General features: G+C 41.9%; 1 protein-coding gene across 1 annotated transcript in view; it reads right to left on the reverse strand.

Moving 5' to 3' along the window:
• Positions 1-20,244, reverse strand: part of LOC126313022 (Fanconi anemia group I protein-like) — a 219,071-nt gene that overhangs the window by 165,414 nt on the left and 33,413 nt on the right. Inside the window, exon 3 of the mRNA XM_049992250.1 lies at positions 9,460-9,629. Coding sequence (XP_049848207.1) covers positions 9,460-9,629 — 170 coding nt within the window. The remainder of the gene's footprint in view (positions 1-9,459; positions 9,630-20,244) is intronic.

A 20,244-nucleotide genomic window follows, 5' to 3' on the forward strand; every position in this document is an offset into this window, starting at 1 on the left:
ACATAACTTTGTAACATATGAAAATATGTAACAAAGTTAATACATGACCAGTTACAGAGACAGAGAGAGAGAGAGAGAGAGAGAGAGAGAGAGAGAATAGGCCTAAAGGCAGCAATAAAATAAGTGAAAGAAATGTTCTGAGTATATCTTTTGGACATGGCCCAACTGCAACTTACTGTACTACACCCCACTGTCCACTTGCTGCAGCAACTATCAGAAACACTAAAACTGATGGCGGCAGGCTTCACCAGACTGGACGAAAGAGACATTCTCAGCAACAGTAATATTTTAAAATGCCACACCTACCCTTTCCGGCCAGCTCAACAGAAATTATTAGTAGCAGTTCACCATGCATAATGTATTAGGTGATGTGAAATGCAAAGTTGTTTTATTTGTCTATTATGGGCCTGAAAGGTAGTTGAAAAAAACTCTGCCCCCGACTGTGACCAAGTGATCCTCTCCTATCCTGATCCTGAAACTAGGAACATTTTTTTGATGTAGCAGGAAGCCAAATCAAAGCTTTAAAAAGTGGACTGCACAATGACAGGGTATAACCATAATTTAACTGCAAAAATTATAACTCTAAGAAGTCTTATGCAGAATCTAGTTCGAGATTTGATTATCATGCACACAATAAATTAAAGACAGGCCTGCTTAGTTTAGCTACCCTGTCTGTAAAAGACTCCCCGCCATTAATTGTGACACATGAACAAATGCAAATATCAGCTGAGGAAAGACAGTGTGACGAAACTGACATGTTCTCTATGGGTCAACAACAGACACAGCCAAGTGATCGAAAAACACAGGCAGACAAACTGCTCAACTGAGAGAGAAATGGTGGACACGCTGTGGTCTAAACCACAAGTGCATCAATTCCCCGCCCTAATCCCCAAAAAGGACAATGTAGCTTTTGTAAAAATCAGAGTAGGAGCAAGTACGACTCTCAAACTGAGGGTTTCCTACAAACTTAATTATGTGTTTAGATAGTTCATCTGTCCTGGAAACTGAGAATCTTCACAATTTTTGCCTGTTATTGATATTGATACTGACAAGATTATGGCACTGGTAACCAAGAGTTTCTAGATCAATTCCAAGATAATTTTCAGATTTTTTTCCTCTCGATTACACTATGAAACCTTGCTTGTTGCCAAATTTCATGACTGTAGGTCACCGGGAAGTACCCTATAGAATTTGATCAGTGAGTACGAGTATCAGAATTTATGATATGAATGACCATATCTTTTGACTGAATTGACTTGTAAGCTTACATGTTCTCTACCACCAAGAAACCATAGACCTTAGTATGTGACACATTTCAACTTCATATTTCTATCCATTCCTGAGAAAAAGGCATGTAAGCATTCAGACAGATGGACAGACAGACAGACAACAAAGCGAGCCTATAAAGGTTCCGTTTTTACCGACTGAGATACAGGGCCCAAAAACTGGGCATAAAGCAGAGATATGCAAAACAAAGCTCAACAGGCAGCCCAATCAGACACTCAGGAATACTAAAGCAGGTAATAATAAAACTTCAAATGATGTTTACAACATCAACAAATTAACGAACTTTCACGGATAATATATCAAGTGAATGTGATCTTTCCTGTGAACAAAAAGAAATTATCTGTAAACCTTTGCCTTAAAGTGTGAGTAAAATTTCATGTTGACACAGTATTTTCAATTTCAACTGTTAATCTACAGGTGTACTGAAAACTAAAATAGCTGAAGTTTACAGGTAATCAAATTTCACTTTCAGTTACAGCAACCACGAGACTTCAGTAAAAGATCAGTTTTCCATGGCAGTTAAGTACAAATAATTTATCAAACATACCAACTTGATAGTTGTCAGTTTAGATAATACAGCAACAAATCTGCTGGGACTGAATCTCTTCAATACTTTAGGCTTCACAATTCACAAAGGAGTGACTCAGATTCAGACAGACGTTCTGTCTGGAAAGTTAACAAGCCATTGTTGCAAAAACAGCATGATATTTTTCAGGACCCAAAGCAGAAGCCAGCCAAATATGGTGTCAAAATTTTGCAAAACATGCAACATTATCTTTGTGTTTGAAGATAAAGTAAAACAAGAACTCTAACTGTTTCGATCAGAATGAGGTTTTAGATGCCATAAACTGTAGACAATGGGCAATGTCACTCATGGCTCACTAAGTGTCTGTAGAGATTTCAAAGCAAAGGTTAACACATAGTACATTGTTGTTTCTATCTAATTCCCATGCCAAAAGAACTTACTTTGAAATTAACTGGTGGTGTTTGCTTTGCCAAACCTGATTTTAAGGAGACTCATTTACACTCTCTTGTGGATGACAATGCATACAGATTTATCGCAATAAATATTCCATTTGGTCTATAAGGTACCATTCAGAATGATGAGCACACTGAGTTTGTTCCAGCAGTATTTAGAGCAATTAATCTGCAAAGCTCCAAGCACTGCAGAACAACTCATACTGAATTTGGATTCTATCTTTGAACTTTTACGAGTTGCAAGTTTGGAATGTACCAAAGACAAATGCATCTACTTTCAACACAAAGTCTAGACACACACTGCCTGCAAATGGCATCAGGCCAATGCCACAATATATTGAAGCAACCCTAAACCTTCCAAAGAGATTGAGCAATTATGTGCTATATATATTAGGACAAATAAATGAAAATTTATCCCTCGTTCAGCTTCCATCTAAAAACCACTGTACAAATTATTACACAAATGCACAAAATGAAATTGGAACAGTGAATGCCAGGGTGCATTCAATAAACTGAAACACTGTCTGGTCAATGCTGAATGTCTAACAACATATTATCTGAATAAAATGCTGACAATTGCTGCTAATGTTTCAGAATACGGAAGATACACCACTTTAAAGACCAACAGTGTGGTTTTGGACAGCTAACAGCATTCACATCAAAAACACTGGCTGTGGCACAAAGACACTACAATCAGATCAGAAAGGAGGCTCTCGTGATTATATTTGCAGTAAAAAGTTTCATAACTACGTTTACAGAAGTAAATTCTACATTTAAGGAACCACAAGCCTTTAAAGGCTACCTTTAGACCAAACATTACTGTTCTTACAAGAACAACTCAATAATCTTAGTGCAGGTGCCACTTCTGTCAAATTATGACTATGAAATACTTTTCAGAACCACAGCTCAACATGTGAATGCAGATTTGCTTTCACAACTACCAATAAGGCACAACAGAAAGTTTGATTCATTAGCACTTGTTTGTTTTTCCATTAGATGTAACTAGCTGAGATGTTGTGGAAAATTTTTCTTCGAACTCTATCAACCTGCAATACTTGTCCAAAGCATCCAGTTTTATCTAAAATTAAACAGTACATTCAAACAGAGTGGTCAAATCATACAATGTTAATTAACCAGCTGGACATTAAATCATACTGGAATATGAGGCATACCCTTACTGTTTACAAAGCTGTCATTCTGATGCATTCAGAAACAGGCAAGACACGAGTTGTTATTCTGTCAGTGCTTAAATCCAATGTATTTCAGATGCTACATCAATGTACCAAATGCGTTACCAGAGAGCACTGATACTGGAAAAATATAGATAAGGACAGTGAAATATGCTGGCTAAATGCCCTGTATGCAAAAACATCAGTCAGCTCTGCTTCAGCAGTAATGTATGCATGCAAATTTTGCAGGACCATTTCTTGGCTGCTGCTGCTGCCTCATCCTCATCCTCATCAATGTTTTCTCCAGATTTCCATTTGCAATACAGATGTCATCAATTACTTTAACAGAAATGATTCAGGCTTTGCAAAAAATCTCTTTTATTGAATGACTGCCGAATGGTTGACATTGGCATTCAGTTGCTTAAGGAATTTAAACTTTTATGTAAAACAAAAGCCATTTTATACTTCAAAACTGCACCGTTTCATTCTGAAGCCAATGGACATGTAGAAAGATGGGTAAAAAATTTCAAATCACAGATGATTAAGCTTGTCTAAAAGTGCAATTAAGACAATGCTTTATTGATTATCCTCTCTCAGTACAGAGACATTCAACATGGTGCAAAAATCTCCAGCTGAGAAACTCCTCAGAAGACCACATCAAGCTTTTATTTCAATTTTAAAATCACTCATGTCTCCATGAATCGTGCTTCTCAACAGTCGAGAATTTTTATTGTATGAATGATCCGGTACTCATAACAATGCATAGGAAAGTGAAGAAAACATTGCCTTAGTTATAGCACAGCTTGGCAATGGTGTGTTTACACTAAAATGCCAACAAGATGACGGTATGCACGTGAGACTCAGGTCTGGTCACACCATGCTCACACATATACAAGCAGAACTCCTTTGCTGTTATCTTTTTCAGAATCAGAAGACTTGTATGCAGCCAACTATTCGGGGAGCCGACTGTAGCACCCACCAGGTGGCCCAGAATTTGCCTCTGGCAGTGACACCTAGCTGCAGCTAATCAGAGACGACAAGATGGAAGTAGGCATCGCGTCTTGGGCCTCATACAAACAAATGGAGATGGATGTAGCAATTGCTTTAATGACTGTTCCCACAATAGTTTTTGGTGGGTTTCTCATAGTACAAGGGGTAAGTAACAGAGGGAGCACCATGTGTCTGCCCACTAGATTTGCAGATTGGCAAGTGGGATAAAGAGATGCTAATGAAGCCAGCTGATGTCATCAGCTAACCCCCCTTCCCCCAAAGGGAGATATGCTTGGCATCTTTGTTTATATATATAGAAAGAAACTTCCACATGGGAAAAATATATTAAAAACGAAGATTCCTCTTCCTCAAAATCACCCTCTCCAAACCTTCCAGGAATTTCGCACTTCCAGCCTTGCCTCTCAATCTTTCTTGAAAAACCTTAATCCTACTCGCAACATCACCACAGCCGAAGCCCAGGCTGTCAGTGATCTGAAAGCTGACCGATCCATCATCATTCTTCCGGCTGACAAGGATTCCACAACCGTGGTACTTGATCGTCTGGAGTATGTGGCTGAGGGACTGCGTCAGCTTTCAGACAACTCTACATACAAAGTTTTCCAAGGTAATCCCATTCCTGATGTCCAGGCGGAGCTTCAAGGAATCCTCAGAACCTTAGGCCCCCTACAAAACCTTTCACCTGACTCCATCAAACTCCTGACCCCACCGACACCTCGCACTCCTACCTTCTACCTACTTCCTAAAATTCACAAACCCAAACATCCCGCCCGCCCCACTGTAGCTGGTTACCAAGCCCCCACAGAACATATCTCTGCCTACATAGATCAACACCTTCAACCCATTACATGCAGTCTCCCATCTTTCATCAAAGACACCAACCACTTTCTCGAACGCCTGGAATCCTTACCCAGTCTGTTACCCCCGGAAACCATTCTTGTAACCATTGATGCCACTTCCCTATACACAAATATCCCGTACGTCCAGGGCCTCGCTGCAATGGAGCACTTCCTTTCACGCAGATCACCTGCCACCCTACCTAAAACCTCTTTCCTCGTCACCTTAGCCAGCTTCATCCTGACCTACAACTTCTTCACTTTTGAAGGCCAGACATACCAACAATTAAAGGGCACGGCCATGGGTACCAGGATGGCCCCCTCGTATGCCAGCCTATTTATGGGTCACTTAGAGGAAGCCTTCTTGGTTACCCAAGCCTGCCAACCCAAAGTTTGGTACAGATTTATTGACGACATATTCATGATCTGGACTCACAGTGAAGAACAACTCCAGAATTTCCTCTCCAACCTCAACTCCTTTGGTTCCATCAGATTCACCTGGTCCTACTCCAAATCACATGCCACTTTCCTTGACGTTGACCTCCATCTGTCCAATGGCCAGCTTCACACATCCGTCCACATCAAACCCACCAACAAGCAACAGTACCTCCATTATGACAGCTGCCACCCATTCCATATCAAACGGTCCCTTCCCTACAGCCTAGGCCTTCGTGGCAAACGAATCTGCTCCAGTCCTGAATCCCTGAACCATTACACCAACAACCTGAAAACAGCTTTCGCATCCCGCAACTACCCTCCCGACCTGGTACAGAAGCAAACAACCAGAGCCACTTCCTCATCCCCTCAAACCCAGAACCTCTCACAGAAGAACCCTAAATGTGCCCCACTTGTGACAGGATACTTCCCAGGACTGGATCAGACTCTGAATGTGGCTCTCCAGCAGGGATACAACTTCCTAAAATTCTGCCCCGAAATGAGATCCATCCTTCATGAAATCCTCCCCACTCCACCAAGAGTGTCTTTCCGCCATCCACCTAGCCTTCGTAACCTCTTGGTTCATCCCTATGAAATCCCCAAACCACCTTCCCTACCCTCTGTCTCCTACCCTTGTAATCGCCCCAGGTGTAAAACCTGTCCTATGAACCCTCCCACCACCACCTACTCCAGTCCTGTAACCCAGAAGGTGTACATGATCAAAGGAAGAGCCACGTGTGAAAGCACCCACATGATTTACCAACTGACCTGCCTACACTGTGACGCTTTCTATGTGGGAATGACCAGCAACAAACTGTCCTTTAGCATGAATGGACACAGGCAGACAGTGTTTGTTGGCAATGAGGATCACCCTGTGGCTAAACATGCCTTGGTGCACGGCCAGCACATCTTGGCACAGTGTTACACCATCCGGGTTATCTGGATACTTCCCACCAACACCAACCTATCCGAACTCCGGAGATGGGAACTCGCCCTTCAGTATATCCTCTCTTCTCGATATCCGCCAGGCCTTAACCTCCGCTAATTTCAAGTTGCCGCCGCTCAACCTCACCTGTCTTTCAATAACTTCCTTGCCTCTGTACTTCCGCCTCGACTGACATCTCTGCCCAAACTCTTTTCCTTTACAAATGTCTGCTTGTGTCTGTGTATGTGCAGATGGATATGTGCCTTACCCTCTCCCTTAAAACCCACATCCTTTTGTCTTTCTCTCTCCTTCCCTCTTTCCTGAAGAAGCAACCGTCGGTTGCGAAAGCTAGAAATTCTGTGTGTGTGTGGTTGTTTGTTTTATTTATTGTGCCTATCTACCGGCACTTTCCCGCTTGGTAAGTCTTGGAATCTTTGTTTTTTAATATATTTTTCCCATGTGATACTCCTGGAAAAGGAAAAAAGAACACATTGACACCGGTGTGTCAGACCCACCATACTTGCTCCGGACACTGCGAGAGGGCTGTACAAGCAATGATCACACGCACGGCACAGCGGACACACCAGAAACCGCGGTGTTGGCCGTCGAATGGCGCTAGCTGCGCAGCATTTGTGCACCGCCGCCGTCAGTGTCAGCCAGTTTGCCGTGGCATACAGAGCTCCATCGCAGTCTGTAACACTGGTAGCATGCCGCGACAGCGTGGACGTGAACCGTATGTGCAGTTGACGGACTTTGAGCGAGGGCGTATAGTGGGCATGCGGGAGGCCGAGTGGAGCAGCAACTGAATCAGCACACAATGTTTGATGTCAAGGAGACATTGTATTGCAAGACAGTATGGCAGGTCTTTGACTATATTGCTGATGCTATTGATAGAATGGCTTAAGGCAGTGAATTGCCTTACCATTCAGGCCCTAACTACTGCATTACAGGAGGTTACAACAGAAGATCAAGAAGCAATGCAGCAAAGACAACTTAGGTCCATAGTTACGCCAGACAAACAGCCACCAGTGTGTCATAACAACCCAAGAGAAGAAGCACCAGCATGTGGCTGCACTCCTCACCTGTGCCAACAATAATCCCTTGGACCAAGGAAGTCATCCCCTACTATCATGGAGGCAACAGATAACAGAAGAGAGAACTTCAATCACAATGCATCCACAAAGCCCAATGAACTGCCAGGGTGTGCCTCAACTGCTGTTGAAAGTAATAATTTGTGTAAGGATAAATACAGGTAAAAGGTTGTAACAAAATAAACAAGTAAATAAATTACAAATATAGCCTAGTCTGAAGTCGAAATTGCAGAAATTCGACTTGCATCCTTTACCCCTCAAGTATAGATTTATAGCGTATGTTCTTGCAAACAACAATCATAGTACATCAAATAATTTTCCTATTTTTAATTTATTTAAGCAGAAAAATCATTTACTTTGCTTTTAATACCTTTCATATTTTGTTGCTAAATTTGTCTTTGTTTACTGCATTTGCGATTCAAGTTCTTTTTACTCAGTTTCATGACTACTTCACACTATTAAAGTTCTTGAACTGCACTTTTAATTATAGATCAGAAACAAAGTGAGTACAACACAATACCTTAGAAACCAAGGCACTGCAGTTACATCAGTGGTATATTGGATTCCTTCCTGCTCACTGCACTGCGTGCTGCAAACACTTACTACTCATCAACTCATTCTATCTAACTGAAGCATGCAAGGCAAGTCGTGACTAACTATGAAAGCTAAGACTGAAAGGGTGAAATAACCAATTCTCAGGATCAGATGGCCTCTAGTGAAGCTGTGTGTTGTGGAGCTGTGAAGAGTGTGAGACAAAAACTATGTGATGCAGTGTACACAACTGCAAATGTGCGGCATTACACGAAGAGTAATGTCTGGCAAAGTCTGATGCTGTAGACCACAGACATAAAAATTCATCCATTGCAAACGAAATTTTTGTTTATCCCACTTCCACCATGAGAATACATATGTGCTCTGTCAAATTAAAATAGGGCACAGAGCAACGTCACCTGTCCCTATGACCAAAAAAGCATATAGTCTTTCAGTCATGACAACTTCCATTTACAAGCTAAAGTTTGCAGATTATCACTCAATTCTGTAACTCTTGAATACTGTTGTCAATCTACTTTTAAGTGGCCCGAAGAATGAGAAAGAATACTGTGGAGAAGGAAAAAGAATTTGCTAATGCAGTGGCAATGCCACGAGTTTCCAGTTATACTCACGAACTCATATAATCTATTTCCTTCCTACGCTCGTAGAGTTCGCTTGTACCTACCAAGACTCAGGCGACAAGTTTACAGTTGTAACTGGGCAGTGGCAGAGCCTGTCGAGTTCTGAGATGATGTCATAGGACCCACTGGTGAGTTTAAAGCGAGCATATGGAGCTCATTTATGATTTCTACTTTTAATGCAGTAAAAAGTACAAAAGCACTGTGTAAAAATATTTTTGATTGTGGTTTAGTGCCTGAGTCTGTAAAAATGCTAGCTGCTACATAATTTAGGTACCTGCATGGTATTTGTCTTTATATCAATGACAGAATGTTCCAAAAGCTTTTATTTCTCTCCCCAAGACTGCTTTAGGCGCCAGTTTCTCATGGATTCAAGCTGACTGGGTCACATCTCTCCATTTTGGGAATTCCACATTTAATAACCACACTCAAAGCAGCAACAACAGCTCTAACATTCACATGAAATTCATTTGCAAGCTATCTCTGTACAACTAACAATATGTTGAAGTTCTGTGAATCAAGGCTACTTTAAACATAAACAGTTCTCAAAACACCACTTACCACACTCGATCTGTTGGCTGCTGGATGCATTCTGTACACCATTCTGTCAACTTCATCAACTCCTTTGATTCTAAGTGCTCAAATTCAATGATTAATAAAGTCAACAAGGCATTTGTCTGAATTGTTGATATGTCTTGTGTTTGAAGTTGCTGGAGAACTTGTTTACATACCTAGGAAATTAACAAACAACAATAGAGATGAAACAAAGCTTAACTGTTAACACATAAGCAGAGAACATAATCTTGGCAACATAATTGTTAAACATCTGTATGCTATAGCAGAGCACAACAAACAAATAAATATTCATTTGATGCTACCACAATTTCAGACATCTGCAGTCTGGCCAGAGCAGAGGGAGATAGTGGTCACGTGTGTGCGAGTTGTCCCTGCTTGTGCGAATATATCTGTGTGTGTGTGTGTGTGTGTGTGTGTGTGTGTGTGTGTGTGTGTGTGTGCTTTTCCTTTGGCCAAAAGCTCAGCATGTAACAATTTTTTCCTTGTGCCCATCTTCAACTCGACACGTCATCTTTACGGTGAGCAGAAATCTATCCTTTTCATAACACTGTTGACACTGGACTTGCCATTGTTTGATTTTACCATGGTTTAAAGTCCCTTAGCTGCTGAGTGGTCAGTGCGTCTGACTGCCATGCAGTGGGGTCAGGTTCTCTTCCCGGACAGTCCACAGATTTTCTCCGCTTGGCATTGGGGTGTTGTGTCATCATCATCATCATCATCATCATCATCATCGATTCACATGTCGCCCAATGTGGCATCAACTGAGGCCACTTGCAATTCAGTGGCCAAAATTTCTCAGTGGGGACTTCCAGTAACCAATGTCACATGATCATTTCATTTCACCACAACAAAAAGATGGAAATGTTACTGCTATTACTAATACTTACTACAAATGGTTGTTGAATGAGAATCCACACTTTCAAAAAAATACAGCAGAACTTTATCATGTAATAAACATATCACCTCTTATATAACTATTTTCTTCACTTTCTTCTCAATATATTTATGCGCTATTCTAACACAAAATATGATCTAAACAAAACGAACACTGAAGTAAAGAAATGTCTAAGACAGTACTACAGATTAATGTAACTGGCTGATTACTAAGACAACAGTAGCAAGTTAAGAAAAATTAAAAACTTGTCTCATCAATGCACTAAACATGAGTCATATTGCCAAGCACTGTAAGTACCACATTCAAAGCAAAAAGTGACTGTGTTAATGATAATGCACAAGCTTTACATACATGAAATTAAACTGAAACTGCAAATAAGGACAAGAATCAGCTGTAGAATTGAATGATAACAATGAAAATTTGTGCCAGACCAGTACTCGAACCCGGATTTCCTCCCTATCGCGAGCAGTTGCCTTACCATTTGGCTATCCAAAGGAACTTTGCATCATAATCAGAACAACACAGGTACTGCAATATCGTATTTATCTGCTGATACCGGGCAAGCAACTTTCAAGTATGTCGTCTGACCAGTATGGGAATGTACATATGGACGTACAGTATAGTTCGCAGATGTATGGTTTACGACATATGGAAGTCACATGGGGCGGGCATTATTGTGGAGCAGAGTCAGTTCATGAAATCTTCCTGGTCATTGTTCTTGGACTGCATCTGTAAGACATCTCAGCTGCTGACAATAAATGCCAGCAGCGATTGTTACACCTCGGGAAAGCAATACTTAGTGCACCATACTGTTGCTGTTCCACCACATGCATAACATTATCTTCTGTGGATGCATGCCGGTCTTTTTATGGGGAGTTGCTGCTTTGTTTGGCTCAACTGTTTCTTTCTTTTCCTTATGTTAGCATAAAAACACCATTTCTCATCACCAGTAATGGTATAGGATATGAATGGCCAGTGTTGTTCGGAAGTCAACTGATGACAAGCAAGTAGAACCGCATCCCGGCCACCCGCTGATTTTTGTAATTTTGGCTTAGAGCATGTGGTTCCCACACACCCAATTTTTGAACTTTCACCACTGCATGCAAATGTTGCACGATGGTGAAATGATCACAGTTCATCAAATTTGCCAGTTCTTGAGTACACTGATGTGGATCATTGTGGATTAATGTGTTTAAATGAGCTCCATCGAACCCTGAAGGTCTTCCTGAAGATGGAGTCACCAATGTTAAAACAAACGTTGATTTTCTTGCCATGCACTATGCAAGGGCATTATCCCCATACTTGGTGTAAATATTTCTGGCTGCCTCCACTTCTGTCACACCTCTACTCAACTCAAGAAGTATACGTCAGACATGATCAAATTTCTCCACTTGGCACTCCATTTTCAAGCGTCCACAACTCCACACACTATCTCCAAACAACAAAATGATAATGTGTAAACCCAAACAGCAACAATGTACTACAAATAAATAATGATGATTGATAAATAAATTCATAACAACCAGAATACCAAAGGGCAAAACAAAAAGTATACGAATTTAAGCACCAACCTAGTACGTATTTCAGTAGAAAATGATACAGATACTCATTCTTAGTTATTAATGGGTAGGATGTGATCACATTAGAGATGAGTAAAGCCTTTGCAAAGGCAAATGTTGTTTCCAACAATGCATATTTGAGTAAAACCAAAATGTCAATTTAAAATACAATTACATAAACTTTCTCAAAAACATAGTCAGAAGCACTAGACTTCTTATCTAAAAATTATCTACACTATGATCTACTATAATCTCAATACATTATCACCATATGTGCAGTTTGCCTGGTGGATTACACAAAAGGAAAGCAAAGTGACCGAAGGATAACATCATACCCTTCACAGAATAAGATGGAAGTAGAATGAAGCAAATTTCACTACATTTGCAGAGTGCTGCCAACTACACAAGTGATATTTTCTATGTGTTTTGTACCATGCACCTACCATGGTTAAAGCTGACTGACAGAGTTAATGAATGCTCCAGTGTTTCACAGAACCAAAACTAAAATTTCTTCTCGAAAGATGACTGTACTGTAGTGATGCTATCCAGGTTTTAGTGAGATTACCAAAAAGTTGTAAGAAAGCAAGTATTGCAGTAGAAATCGCAGACCATTAAGCATAGTGAGATGGACGTGTGGGTTAGGATAACACACATGCCAAAGGACTGGGAGATGGGCTACACATGCTCAGTAGAAACTCGCATTACACAGCAGTAACAGCCAGAGCAAACAGAGAGATATCACCACACCAGGGCAAGTCTCATGTTGTGGGTTACGTGACGAAGGGTTGGGAAATAGTGCAACAAATGCACCTCAGAGTTGTATAAATAGTTATGAATTTTGAGTTAGATTCATTCAGAGTCCAACAGAACCATCACAGCACCGAAAGCCACATAAGATAAAGAAGATTGGGCACAGACAGCTACAGCCATGGGTTAAAGACGGGGTTCCCTTGTGGGACTCGTTGCCACAGTGCACTGACCAAGTGGTCCAGGAAAAAAATAAGTTGCTCAACTATCCCAAAAGAAATTGATATTTGCTGGGTGAATTCACTAATGTTTAGTGGGCTCAAAAACATTTAAAAAAAATTTTTTTTATCATTAAGAAAAAGCAGATCATTTTTGTTTCAGGCTACAAGCAGGTTTTTGCATTTACAAGCATCTGTGGTTTTTTAAATTATTCAGTAATGGGTTGCCCCTGTCCTTCAAATAAGAATCATTTAGTTCAGCACATACCAGACCATAAATTAAAACTATGATCACCCAGCTGAATGCATTTCTTAATATAATTTTAATGGTTTGAAGTTACTAGTCACAAATTAAAAAACTCAGTTTTTGAACAGTATTTTTCCAAAGGAGGAGTAATCTCCCAGCCTTAATATTTTTTGTGCTATTACACTACACAGTATAGCGACTTTTTATACAGTATCAATGGCAAGAAGCTCACATAAAAAAAACACTATTTTAAAAAATGGATTTTTAAAATTTTTCATTCTTTAGCCTGCAATACCTTTGATGGGACACCAGTAAAAAATATGAAAATTACACACTTATTAGACCTTCATGAAATCAAATATCAACATAAATTTCAATGTTGATATTCAATGGGAAGACAAAAAAATTACAAATATGATTCAGAAAACCATTTCTTAATATCTGCAATATCTGGACTAATGGAGTAAAGTATATCAATTATATAATTTAAACTCACAAAAAATGCGTGAAATTAAAGTAACAAATGATTATTTGTTGAAACAATCCTCTGCAGAAAGCTACAGTTGGCTAGCAGACAACATCTGTAAGACTGTACAAGCTCACAGACAAGCCTCTACTAGTATGTGTTTTGTCTTCCTCCTTCCACCAATGTCAGTTCACTCACAATCAGTAAACAATGAGCTTTTTAAGTGAGCAGTTTAAGTGAGCAGTTTAACAATGGAATCTCAGCATTCTTTTAGTGTTCTTATTAATGAAGCTTGCCATAAAAGTCTGTATGGAGTGTTTCCTAAAGACATTACTTTAACTGACACATTGCAGTGAAGAAGAAGAAGAAGAAGAAGATGATGATGAAGTGTTGTTTTACTTACGAGTTGGCTCAGAGGTTAACTCAACTTTCAAGTACCATGAAATTACATACTTAAAGAAATTGCATCACCTGTTTAACCAGTCTTGCTTGGACTCTCTTAAGAAACATAAAAAGCCTTTGATGAAGGGACTGATAGAAATAATGTTTGATCATTATTCTAAAAATTAATGCCCTTTTATAAATTTAACACGAGTAAAGTCATTGAGTTCAACATGTTATTCTAAAATACTTTTCATTAACAAAGAAAGGAATAATGATAGCTCAGATAAAGAATTTTGTGACTCATTAGAAACTATAAAAAAGTGGTTTAAGCTAGTGGAAATCCTAGGTGTATCGCCTACTAGTAAAATTAGAAAACTAAGTGGAGAAAAATGAGCTTTTGCATTGAATGCAAAAATCGAGAAAGTGGAAACTACTGTCAAAAAGAATTTGGAAATTTCATTTCAAAAGATAAGCTGCGCTAAATCAGACGGAAGTTCAAAAAATTCACTGACTGAGTATGATGATTGACAGAAAAGCTAGAAATTAAATGTTGAATTCCAAACGAAGACCATTGTGTTAATATTATCAGTTTACTACCAAATTATTGGAATCAAGCAAAAGTTAGTGACGAATTTAATATGACAGAACATTTGGTTAAATTAACAAGGCAGTTAGTAAAAGAGCAGGGAATTTTACCTGCATTACAAAAGAAAAATACATCTAATTTCATAAATGAAAACACAATCAAAGGTTATTAGATTTTATGACAACGACAATAACAGCCTTTTGATGTCCAGCAAAAAGATTGTGTTTCTTTGAAAGAAAATGGTACTAAGGTCCAGGGACAAAAGAAAAGGTTAATGTTGTGTAATTTAAATGAACTACTCACTGAATTCAAAAAAAGGAAGTCCTGACATTAAAAATGGAAGACAGAAATTTTGTGAAATGAGGCCGTTGCAGGGACATCTGGCACTCACGTTTGCATTTGTTTGTGCCACTGGAATGTAAGATTGATGATAGATGTGGCCAATCTTAGAGTTGATTATAAAGAACTTTTGAAAGCTCTGGTTTGCAATACTGACAGTTACAATTGCATGATCATAGTAAACCATCAAGACTGTTCAGGCAAACAAGCTTTACTTGACATATTTGAAGAATCGAAGGAAGATGATTTGATGCCTGACAATACAGACTACAATAGGTGACAAAATGACACAATGGAAATAGTGACAATTACAAAACCATGACAAGAGTTTTCTTTGAAGTATTGGTAGTTAACCTCAAAAACCCGAAAATGCATCATTTTATTGCCAAATCTTAGGGTAAATTTCTGAGAGACCTTGGCAATTGATGAATGCTTAGCTCTTGCCGACTTTTCTGAAAACTATTCCTTTGTTGTTCAATGATTGGTTGATTACTGAATTGAGAGGGGTTATGGGAGCAAACAGCGAGGTCATCAGTCCCGCAATTCCGAATTGAGTCAGACGAAAGAGGGTCTCTGCTGAAAGTGGACGGATCCACTCATGGGAGTCAAATTATAAATTATAAAATAATGATCATTAAAACACACACAGTAAAGGCACAAAAGGTGAGGGGGAAGAAAAGGGGGACCGGAAAAAGTGAGGGTGGTCATGGGGGTCACAGTCCGAGAAAACTGTGAAAGAAGTCCCAACCACAACCAACCTGCCCCTGCTCCAAGACTAAAGCAGGACCTTGTATCTGGAAATAAAAACCACTTTCACAAAGGAAACTGAGGACCAGTTCAATCATCCAAGGATCGTCTGCTAATTTTAGGAATTGGGAATGCTATATTTAACACAAAGGGCCAAAAGAAGGAGACGTTACACTAATATGTGAGATGTCATCAGTCTGGCTCCACAACCACATTGTGGGGGTGGGTTGTTACATAGGAGGAAACAATGGGCGAGACAGGTATGACCAACACATAGATGGCATAAAACAGTGGACACATTCTGAGAGGAGTGGAAGGAAGAGCACCAAACTGCAGTAAACTGCTTGGTTGTGCGGAGTTTATTACTATGCGCACTAGCATTCTAGATGGCATTCCACTTTTGGACAAAGAAAGATTTGACATAGACACGCACATCTGCAAATGGAATCATGAAAGGAAATGGGGAGTAAGTATCTGCTTCTCTAGCCAAATGGTCACCCAGTTCATTCCCTGGGATGCCCACATGACTTGGGACCCAGAGAAAGATGACTGAACAGGCAGCACACTTAAGGGCAGAGAGAAGGTCATGGATAGCAGAGACCAGAGGGTGACGACAGCAGCATCAGTCAATAGCCTTCAGGCTGCTCATGGAGTTTAATCAAATTAAAACACTGTGGAGGGAGGCCTGAGAAACAAAAAGGAGGGCCCTGTGAACTGCGAGAAGCTCTGCTGTGAATACACTACATGATCCTGGCAATAAATGGTGTTCGAAGCCAGTAGGAAACATGAAAGCATATCCCACCTTACTGATTGTCTTAGAACCATCAGTGTAGAAGATGGTGGCACCCTGGAACTCAGCAAGGCTGGAACAAACAAGATGCCAGTAAAACATAGGAGTGACAGAGACCTTAGGTCCCTGGAATAGATCGTTCGTAATCCATGGTCTAGGCACCATCAAAGATGGGATGGGGGGGGGGGGGAGGAGGAGGGGGGTTATGGGAGGAAAAACACAGAGTGCAGTCCAGTGAGCGGAGATGGAGATCCCAACAGAGGGAAGCGAGATGCATGCCAACCGGCAGTCCCACCGTGGGCAGGTTTTAGAAGGGAGACATCCCCATTGGTGAAGGGCACAGGGTACACAAGATGGTCAGAGAACTGGCGAATAGCGATTACAGAAGAAACAAGGAGTTGGCTCTGTCGGATGTGTAGAAGGGGAATCCCCATTTTTGACAGGAGACTATCAACAGGAATAGTGAGAAAAGCACAAATAACCAGATGCACAATGATGGGCAGAGTCAAGGAATTTCAAAGTGGAGTCAGCTGCTGAGCCATAAACCTGATTACCATAATCTAGTCTGGACAAGACCAAAGCATGGTAAAGATGGAGAAGAGTGGAAAGGTCTGCACCCCAAAATGTGTGCACCAGGATGCAGAGAGCATTAAGCTTCCACATACATGTAGTCTTTAGGTGATGAATGTGGGGCAGCCATGTCAGCTTGTTATAAAAAAATAAGGCCCCAAAAACGGTATTGTGTTACTGTGAGTTGACAACAAAAATGCATAACCTGCATTGTGGAAGGAGAAAACTGGAAGCCATGGGTAGTGGCCCATGCAGAGGCCCATCAGATGGCGTCTTGGAGATGGCGCTCAGCAGATGCTACTGAGTGGGAGCTGCACCAGACGCAAAAATCATTGACGTACAATACCGGGGTAACCAGAGGCCCAACAGAGGTCACAAGCCCATTGATGGCAATGTGGAAGAGTGTGACACTTAGCACAGAACCCTGTGGGATACCATTCTCCTGGATCTGAGGGGCACTGAGTAAAGTGCCAACTCGAACCCGGAAGAGTCGGTGAGATAAAAACTCACTGATAAAAATTGGAAGGGGACCACGGAAGCCCCAGTCATGGAGGGTAACTAAAATGTGACAGCACCAAGCCATGTCATAAGCTTTATGTACGTCAAAGTTGCCAGCAGTGGGTATAAGACTGTTGGATGTCTGATTCCAATCGGAATAAATGGTCAGTTGGAGATCGCCCTGCCCGGAAGGCACACTTACACAAGGACAAAAGGCCGCAAGATTCGAGTACCCAACACAACCCAAAGCTGACCATCCTGTCAAGCACTTTACACAGTACATTCGTCAGGCTAATTGGGCGGTAGCTGTCTAGAAACATTGGGTTTTTCGCGGGCTTAAGGACAGGGATAAACATACTGTCTCACCACTTCGACAGAAAAGCACTTGTGAGCCAAATGTGGTTCAAGACCCTGAGGAGCTGTTGCTTGTGGAGAGCGTTGAAGAGTTGGATCATCTGGTTGTGGATGGAATCGGGGCCTGGGGCTGTGTCTCATGAAGAGCTAAGAGTCTGCACCAAATCCCATTCAGTGAAGGGTGCATTATAGGGATAGACATGGTGCGGTATGAAACAGAGGGCTGTCTGTTCGACTCTACTCTTCTGCAGAAAAGAGGTAGCAGGGTAGGAAAAGGATGACGATGCAAAGCGTGTCGCAAGGTGTAGTGCGAGGACCAATGGATCAGTGCAAAGAGCACCTTAGAGGTTCAGATGCTGGACAGTTGACAGTTGCTGGTGGCTCAAAAGGCTACAGAGCTTGGGCCAAACCTGTGATGAAGAAGCATACATCCCCAGGAAGGAAACCTAGAGCTCCAAGTATTCCTTTTTACTTCGCTTAATAAGCTAACTAGCCATAGCATGGAGACACTTAAAAGTGAGGAGGTTGGTATGGCTAGGGTGTCGTTTAAATCACTGCAGCACCCATCAGCAGTCCTGGACAGCAACTGCGATGTCCTTGGTGCACCAAGGTACCAGTCGATGACAAGGGGGCCTGTGGATAGGGGGACAGCAGAGCCAGCAGCGTGAAGAGTAGTGGCAGATATGTCTTGCATGACTACACCAATGGCATTCGACAGGGAGGTGTCCAGGACTGGCTCTCCCAAGGCTGTCAGCAGTTCTAATGGAATGTCGTCTACTCAGAGGGCCTTGTTTCGACTCAGGGTAACATCCATAAATAAGATGTCGGCCTCAGGTTTCGAGGGGGGAGATGCTACCTCTAGTGTCACCAGAGGTGCCTTGTACTGGGATTTATATTTCTTCTTCTCTTTCTGAGGTGGAGGAGGGCAGGACACAGCGGGGAGTACAGGCTTCTGCAAGATCTGGAACCGAAAGAGAGCAGACAACCTTGGGGTGCCCAGATGGTGCACCTTGTAGCCGAGTGGTGGTAAAAGTCTTACGGCCACTTTTCGGCGGTTAAGGGGAGCAGCTCCCTTACAGGGAGGGAACAGCTCAGTTATCAGTAGGGTGGTAATGGGCGGAGCTTGAAAACTCCGCGAAAAAGCGGCCGAAGGCATTGGTAACATCCACAGGATCAACAAGTACCTCATTACCTGAAGTCAGGCCAGGTACCGAGGAGTGGGCCTTAATGCCCGACAGCCGGCGATGGCCACCCCAGACGACAGAAGAGGGAGTAAAACTGTTAAAGGAGCTGGTGAAAGAGGCCCAACAAGCTTTTTTGCTGTCTTTGTTGACCCTACGGCATTGCGCTCGGGGTCGTTTGTATCCAATACAATTCGCCAACATAGGATGGCGGCAAAAGGTGCGTAAAGCACGTCGTCGAGCACGGATAAGTGTCTCTACAAGCCTCATTCCACCAAGGGACGGAAACGCGACATGAAGAAGAGGTAGTACGAGGAATGGAACGTTCAGCAGTATTGATGATAACAGCCGTGAGGTATTCGACCTGACTGTCACAACTGAGAAAAACGTGGTCCAGAAAGGTCACCAGGGAGGAGTAAAGTCCCCAGTCAGCTTTCGGTATGTTCCAGCTCAAACGATGTGGGGATGGGGTGTGGTGCAGGAGACGAACGACACAGGGGAAATGGTCGCTCGAATAGGTGTCAGAAAGGACATACCACTCGAACCGACGGGCAAGAGTGGTAGAACAGATCGAGAGGTCCAAGTGGGAGTAGGTATGAGTAGAGTCCGAGAGGAAAGTCGGGGCACCAGTACTGAGGCAGACAAGATTGAGATGGTTGAAGACAGGATGCAGGAGAGCCCCAAAGGGGATGATGGGCATTAAAGTCGCCAAACAATAAAAACGGCGGAGGAAGCTGAACAATCAGGTGCATCACGTCAGCCCGACTAACTGCGGATGACGATGGAGTCTAGACAGTACAAATAGAAAAAGTAAAGGCAGAAAGAGTAATACGGACAGCTATTGCTTGGAGTGGGGTGGTCAATGGGATGGGATGGTAATAGACATCGTCCCGAACGAACAACGTGACCCCACCATGAGCTGGAATACCGTCCACAGGGGTGAGGTCAGATCGCTCTGAGGGTATAGTGGGTAAAAGCAATACGGTCAGTTGGGCGCAACTTGTTTTCCTGGAGACCAAGGACGAGCGGACAGTGCAGGCGGAGGAGCAGTTGTAATTCCTCCCGATTAGATCGAATACCTCTTATGTTCCAATGTAACAAAGCCATCGCTAGTCAGAAAAAAGGGGGAACGAAACGGGTGAAGAACTGGTCACCTCGACGGCCACGGAGGGCCAGGTTTCGAGGGAGG

Source organism: Schistocerca gregaria, unplaced genomic scaffold, assembly GCF_023897955.1.
Source record: "Schistocerca gregaria isolate iqSchGreg1 unplaced genomic scaffold, iqSchGreg1.2 ptg000461l, whole genome shotgun sequence".
Lineage (NCBI taxonomy): Eukaryota > Metazoa > Arthropoda > Insecta > Orthoptera > Acrididae > Schistocerca > Schistocerca gregaria.